Below are 8,109 nucleotides of genomic sequence, written 5' to 3'. Positions count from 1 at the left end.
GCACTTTATTTAAGCCTGTGCAGCCAAATATCATTTAATGTGAAACGAATTATTACAACTTGTATCTACCATTTAAACTGAAGGATAAACTGTATAGAAAATGGAAAACATGCATAGAAATAGGTAAAGAGGAAAAAAATCCCAAGAATGTTGCTATATTTAGCCAGGAGAAAACAAAATATTTTTGTTTTGTTTTGATTGTTTTGTTTTTGGTCATTTAGCTAGTCAAATGACCTGTTAAGAATATTTCATAGCGCTAATGTTCCAACGCTTTAATCCCTCTAGGCAAGGTCCATATTTGTGTGGGTTACTTATTCTCCTTTTGTTGACTAAGTCAATAATCAGAATCAGCAGGTTTGGAGTCGGGTTGGCCAGGATCAGCAGCCTGGCTTGGGAGAAGTGAGTATAAAAACCCCAGGCTTGTCGAAACTATCACAGAGGCCGACTCATTCTTGGCAGGATGGCATCTCATCGTCTCCTCCTCCTCTGCCTGGCTGGACTGGTATTTGTGTCTGAGGCTAGCCCTGTGGTGAGTGCTTGATTCTGTGGAGTCCCTTTTATACATTTCCTATATACACTAGATGAAATAGAAGTGACTTCCTCCAGATTTGCCACAGCTTTTGTTATGAGGGCAAGGGTAGCCAGCATCTATTTTTAAACACCATTGATTCAAACTCCAGAAAGAATGATGTTCTGCAGAGCTCACTGAACTGGCGCTTGGATTCTGGGTGCTCTCTATCGCTCTGGTTCATCGGTGTTGCAATGCCTAGTGCCTCAAATTCCTCAGACAGACGATAAAAATAAAGATAGGATATTCACAAAGCTATTAATATTGAATTTTCAGAAATACATCCTCATACAAAGTTTATTTCTTCTTAACTAATAAAAATATATTCATTGGTTAATCTTTGAAAGGCTTGGTGGGCAACATTCAAGTCAGACATCTGATTCTTAAGTCTCCTAGAATTAACTAATACTATCAAATGGATCATGAAGTAGTCTGTCATTATTTTACAATAACGAAGAGAATTACTACAGCAACAACTGACTAAAATGCTCTCAGGGAAAAACTACTCGGTTCTATGGCACATTACATCTTTTCAGTAATTCTCCTCAAAATGGTGAGGCTTAACAAAGCAACCGTTCTCAGAGGGCCTATTCCCCCACCCTCACCATCCCCCAATTAATTGCACATGCCCCCAGTCCATTGCAGTGTATCTGGAAGCAGAAACCATTCTTGCTTTGGAAACAATTGTGTCTGTGTTACACTGAGTAAGGGAAGCTCATTAACTGTCAATACTTACATTGCTAGAAATGGGATTAGCATATACTCCCTGACTTGTTCCAGACTCCTAACACCATGAAGAATAAATCCTTTCACTCTGACCAATTTTGTTGACTTCTCACTTGTTTTCTCTATGCCCAGGGCACTGGCGAATCCAAGTGTCCTCTGATGATCAAAGTCCTAGATGCTGTCAGAGGCAGTCCTGCTGCCCATGTGGCTGTGGAAGTGTTCAAAAAGGCTGCTGATGAAACCTGGGAGCCATTCGCCTCTGGGTAAGCTGCCAACAAACCCAGATGTGGGGCTTCATTATATCTTTCCATTCGCCCACCACCTGTTGGAAAGAGGGGCTCCCATCTATTCACTTAAGAATTTACAAGTAGATTACAATATAAGTAGAGGTCAAGTGGGTGTCCTCCTCTTGGTTGGCTTAGTTGGGAGTGATGAAGAACCTGGGCAGCATTTAGGGTAGATGATGGGGAAAAGAAGCAGCTGGCACCTCCTCTACTCCAGCAGTGGGTCACAGGCCACTGTAAGAAGGTGATATAAACTATGGATTCCATGCCCAGAAAAATACACCTATACACACACATACAAAAATGCATATGTGATTTCAGGAGTTTCACAGATTCCTTTATGCCCTGGCATAATGCTCAAGCTGACTTATTTGTCTCTTGGAATTTTAGGAAAGGTATACAATTTGTGTTAATTTGTTAATTAAAGGAAAAGAATTGAGGGGCAGCATTGACAAGGCACCTGTCTGCGGTTTATCAGGATCATCCAGAATCCAGGGCTTTTGTCTAGCAAATACTTAGGGAGCATCTGCTCTACATGGCTGGGGGCTGTCGAACTCAAAAAGAAAGGACACAAAAGAGAAAGACACACATGCACAGCACAGCCACAGGCCAATCTCGCCATCACCCAACTGTCAAGTACAAGAATGACTTCTCACCTTCATTGGCACATTGGCAATTACAACATTGGCATATTAGTGAACCTAAACCAACTAACTGAAAGAAAAGAACCCTCAGCAGAAAGCAATACTACTAAGTGTTTCTATCTCTTGGGTTTTAATTGAATCCCAAGAACTACATTATGATTCTTCACCCATCATTGGGAAGATCAATTTCTTTGGTGTGGTTCCAATTGAGTTTGTATTTCTTAATTCATTTATGTTTATAAAAATGCCAAGCACATGTGGAAAGTAGTTAAGAAATATACTAAACAAGAGATAGAATGGATACCATGTGAATCTTAGGACAAGCCAGAAAAAAAGGAAATTAAATATTTTCTTCCTGGAAAAAAGAAAGGTAGAAAGGAATGGTCAGAGTCAATAAAGACAACTTCGCTTTATCTGTCCTAGTTTTTGCAGTCTGATGAAGAGCAGTTTCAAACAAGAGCTATTGAGCTAGTAATTATATGGAAATAGAAGTTGCCTAGTTTTTAAAAACTTAAAAAGGAGTTGCCTGGTATTTGTTATTGGCAAAGAGTAACCAAAGAGATTAAATATATAAACGGTGAAAAAGTCAGATACACGTTTCTCATTGTATTTTGGACTACTCTGTGTGTACAAATGATACCGCCTCTGAAAGATACCCTCACACCGCGAGGGAGAGGAGTGAGACCCTGGTGTCATGGGAAACTGCATTCAGAATGGCTTACAGCCGCTTCCAGGGCTTGTTATGAAGCTTCACCCAAACACCAACCCTGAACCACAATGACTCCTTTTGAAGTGAAACATTATACCTCTATCTTGTTCTCATAAGAGAAAAAAATCTACAATGAGATTTTGAATCGTCTCTGACAAATTTCCTGTCAGTTAATTTCAGACATTTAATAGAATTTTCCCTATCTTGACCTAGTTGCAAAAATATGTGTTTTCATTCATACACAAAATGTTCGTGCATATGTGGTGTGTGTGTGTGTGTGTGTGTGTCTGTGTGTGTGTGTGTGTGTGTTGTGTAGTGTCACCTCGACATGGCATTTATTCCCTTAATGCCTAACTTAACCTGGACATTTCCACCTTTTAGAAAAACCAGTGAATTTGGAGAGCTCCACGGACTCACAACTAATGATAAATTTGTAGAAGGTATGTACAAAGTGATGTTAGACACCAAATCCTACTGGAAGGCACTTGGCATTTCTCCCTTCCATGAATATGTAGAGGTGAGTTGTTTTTATTTTTATTATTTGTTGTTGTTTTCAATCCCATGAAATGCACAATTTGCACTTTGCATACCATGGAAATGCATACCATCAAATGTCATTAAACTAGCACAGTTTCCCTTTTCCATTTCTACAATCAGAAATCCACAAAACTCTGAAAAACAAACTCTCTAAGTTTGGTAAAAACTCATTTAATAACATGACCTGAACTTACAGGGATGCTCTTTATAGTATTCATTCATTGTACTGAATATGAATATTTCTTTGCTGAAGAATTATTAATGTTAGATTAGAATAATTATTAATGTTAGTAGGGTGTTATGTAACAAATGATAGATGTATTATTTTACTTCTCTAAATCTGAAAAATTCTTCATTCCAAAACACATCTAGAACCCAGAGGCTTGCATAAGTGATTTGGGACAATGCATATAGAGATAGTGAATTTGCAATAATAATAGCAACACAATAGATGACATTTATCAAGCATATGTCACATGCCAGACACTGTCATGTTTTCTATATTTAACTTATTTAATCTTTATAAATAACCAATTGGAGTCAGTCTTATTTCTATCCCCATTGTACAGATGAAGAAAATGAGGTTCAAGGAAGTTAAATAACTTGCCACAGGACTAGTAAGGGAAGGAGCAGTAATATTTACTAACAGGGTTCAGGCTGAACTATGCCTCAGCTGTCTTTCTACGAGAAGCCAAGCTAATAATAATAATGATGATGATGACAACAACAGCAATAATACTACATTTGTAATCCTTGGTGTACACTGCATTCCTCTATTTATGAGGTAGTTATACATGGGCCCAATCTCCTTGCCTCCTTCTTGTCTGTAATTCTTTAAGTCATTTAAAACAGATGGCTGTCATGGAAATAGAATCCAGACATGACATTCAGAGTTAAAGATCAACTAGTTTTATGAAAAATAGCTCGGCCTGAAAGGGAGCCATTCTCTCTGGCTTAGTCATGGGTAAGACTTTCAATTGACATAAAATGGTTCTTTTAGTAGACAATGTTGCCAGGGAAACCATCGGGCATTATTTGACTTCTGGGGCCCACAAGTCACCAAGGAAGCCCCAGCTACCAAGAAGCATGTCTCTGGCTACTTCTCAGCAAGGCAGCAAGACACGGAACCTGGTCAAGGTCGGATGCAGGGTTTTTATGGTGCCCACCACAAGACACATGGCCCTAGAATTTCAGGTCCTACCCTAGAGAACTGGAGCAGCCTCCCTGCGACCCTTGTCTGCCCTGGATCTCAATCTGATGAGACCACCTGAGAAGATTCTCTGCCGTACTACCCATAACTTATTGATCCTATTTACTAGACATCAGCTTCCTTGTCTGCTCTTCACTCTTTTCGTATTCAATCAATAAACATTTTAAAAATAAAAACCTTCTACATGGCGAGTGCTCTGCTAGATGCTATAGACTCAGAAGTGAAAATACATACATCTTTGCCCTTGGAATGAATTAGGCAGGACCATGAGCCCAACTTGGAGCCTAAATGAATAAGGGGAATGGAAGAGAATAAGTAGTCAAGAATGAGCCCCACTGCTGCACTTTGGTGACCGGTTGGTACCTGGTGGGTTTAGCCATGAATTTCTTTCCTGCCAGCTTCTTCTGATAAGTACCTCCCAGAATGTTGCTATCCTTCAGCATTAGTCAGCTCTTCCTTGGCCAATGGCCTAGGTGCCATATTAGGCTTACAGAGAAAATCAGGAATTTCCTTTAGAACTCTTAGTCCTCTTCATTGAATGAGAGAGACTGGGCATAGATTATGCCATTTACAATTTTTAGGAAAAATAAAATGAGGATGGAGCCCAATGTCACTCTAAGAGATAAATCTTCCTGGTTTGATTCCAGAAACTTGGCCTTTTAAGGAATGTTCTTTCTCCTTCAGAGATTCTTAAGTGAATCTCACCTTCTCTTGCCTTGACATATTTATGTTTTTGGTGTGGTTCAATTAGATATTTTTTTCTCCTGTCCCCAAGTAATCAATGTCTTCTTCTTCTATATCTGGAACCAAATGTACTATCCAGGGTGTGTCCACAGTACAGTTGAGGGTCTGTATACAAACTAAGTAAAATAAAACACCTCCTCACTGTCTTCTATTACTCTCCTGAACCAAAGTTTTCCCTAACTGCCTCAGTCCAAGCACCTAACTATCCCAGCACCTGAATCTCAAAAGCTCTACTAAATTTGCCTGAAGTACCTGACTAACTGAAACAGCACTGTGATCGACAATTTGCTCAATTAGAAAGCTTAAATGAGCTCCAACACATGTTGTATATTTCAGAATTCCAGCATGATCTTCCACACTCTGCTTGTATTGTAAATAGAACCCTATCTATAATGCTTTTACTCCATATTTCATTGCTTGTAACATACATAAAATATATGTATAATGTTCATGGTAGAAAATGCAAAGGAATAATAAGAGAAAAACTCTGAGTTTGGAGACAGGAGCCTTACCTCTGTCACTGTGTGAATTTGGACCAAACACTCTAAATTCAGAGCTCTCATTTGCTTATCTGTAAAAAGAGAAGAATGTTCCTTCCAGCTCTAACATTCTAGGGCTCTAAGTCTGCAGTGGGATTGACAGTCACCATTCTCAAGACTTCAGGTCGTTGAATGCCAGTTTCTACATTCTCCCCCTCCTTTTTCTGAAACCAAGAAAACAGTCAAAAGCATTTAGGCTTTCTGTGATTTCCCTCAATTAGGCTAGGGCCACCCTAATTTTCAGTGTGATTTCGCAAAACAAACAAACAAACAAACAGAGAGACCTGATCACACAGGCATTAGAAAAGAACTCTTGTTTTAATGACTCCAATGGTTAGCTTGCCAGCATATTTTGATTTTTGCCTTTTGTTTTAACTGTTCCAAAAACTAAATATAATAAAAATAATTACTTTACCACTGGACTTCCAGTAGTCTGTCTGTGACTCATGCTTTTGGACTCTGTTAGAAATGGATCCTGTCTGTGTTCTCTCATAGGTGGTGTTCACAGCAAATGACTCTGGCCAGCGTCAGTACACCATCGCTGCTCTGCTCAGCCCCTACTCTTACTCCACCACAGCCCTCGTCAGCGACCCCAAAGCATAAGGGACCCCTCCTTTGGTCAATTTGGAGAAGGAGAAATAGGATTTTATGAAACCAATAGTATTCCATTTTTATTAAAGCAGTGTTTTCACTTTATAAGCTATGTTAGAAACTCAGGCAGAGACAATAAAACATTCCTATTAAAAGCACTTTCCATCTTTTTTTTTTTTTAATTCCCTTATTGTCCTCCCCAAAAGAGAAAAAGTCTGAAGTTTACAGAGAAGCAAAGGAACTCAAAAAGTCTCTAGCTGAACTCCAGGAGATGTTTAAGTTTCTATTGTCTTTCAAGTTAAGCACATACTCAGCATGGTCTGTAGCCATTAAAAACACACATTCTGAACATAGAAAAGCTTTATTTTCCTTTAATCTTAAGTGCAAAGCAAAGGTCAGATTCTAAGGGTCTACTTATTTACTCTGTGCATTCCCTTTAAGTGCTTTACTGATTTCAAGAGTAGCATGGCTCCACCAAGACAAACCTGCAGTGACTCAGGCCCTCTGATCCCATTCAGAGCAACTACGCACCACTTGGCCAGCTAAGGGATGTAATCAGAGAACCCGCACACCCTCAACTCAGTTAGACTAATCCAATATTCATATATCGAGAGATAACTATATGCCAAGCACTATTTTAGGTGCTCTGAACATACAGAATAAGATCGAGTGCCTGCATTTAAAGAGCTCACATTCTGTTGGGAAGATAACTATGCCAATGAGATTTGACAGAGGCTTTGGCACAAGGCACAATGAGGGTAGGAAAGGAGTAGCAAACAGCTTGGAGAAGTCAGAGAAGAACTCAGCATAAATGTCACTTAATCTGAATCTTGGTGGCTTATCAGATAGAAAAGAGAGGAGGTGTTCTAGGTAGAGAGACCACAGATTGCAAGGTTAGGCCAAATGAAACAACTTGGTAAACTGAGGGAACAGATAGGGATGCAGAATGTTGAAATGTAGGGAGTATTAAGGTGGGCAAGGGTTGTGCTGCTGTAATGACTTCATATCTCTGTGGCTGAACAAAATCAAAGTTTATTTCTCCCTCGTGCCAAGTTCAATGCAGACATTCTTGGTCTGGTTACTCTCAGGGTGGCTTTCCTCCAAATGGTGACTCGGGGCCCCATTTGACTTACTTTGTGGCTTCAACAGATATCCAATCAGCAAACTGGAGGAAGAGAGAAAATATGGTATTAGCCCCCTCCGTGATGAAATGTCACAGACATGATTTCTACTGACATTTCACTGGCCAGAAATCGTTACATGATCCCATTTTAGATGACCTGAGCAATGTGGCTCCTGGCTGGTTGTTTCCCAGAACAACCTAGCATGCTGGAAAAAAACACTAATCTGTGTTGGTCAACAGCCTTCTCTGCCATAGAAAGATTGAGAGCGGTAGGAAATGAGGCTGAAGTGAAGGCTTTATAAGCGGCCTGTTAGAGCTGTGAATTTATCTTGTAGACATATATGGATCCATTGATGGGAACCTTGTCATCAGTCATCTCCCGTGTGTCTGAGGCAGAGTAGTTACTTCTTGTACATAATCTCTAACCAGGATTC

The 8,109-nt window shown here is 39.7% G+C and overlaps 1 protein-coding gene across 1 annotated transcript; it reads left to right on the top strand.

Moving 5' to 3' along the window:
* Positions 1-386: 386 nt before the first annotated feature.
* TTR (transthyretin) lies at positions 387-6,710 on the top strand. The gene is made up of 4 exons (XM_039843923.1): positions 387-529; positions 1,427-1,557; positions 3,313-3,448; positions 6,457-6,710. Exons 1-4 carry the CDS (start codon positions 461-463, stop codon positions 6,562-6,564), a joined length of 444 nt encoding a protein of 147 aa, XP_039699857.1. The 5' UTR covers positions 387-460; the 3' UTR covers positions 6,565-6,710.
* The last annotated feature ends 1,399 nt before the right edge of the window (positions 6,711-8,109 follow it).

This window comes from Pteropus medius, unplaced genomic scaffold (assembly GCF_902729225.1).
Source record: "Pteropus medius unplaced genomic scaffold, Ma_sr-lr_union100, whole genome shotgun sequence".
NCBI classification, from domain to species: Eukaryota; Metazoa; Chordata; class Mammalia; order Chiroptera; family Pteropodidae; genus Pteropus; species Pteropus medius.
Note: the sequence above shows the minus strand (reverse complement) of the source record. Positions and strands in the feature narration are given on the sequence as shown.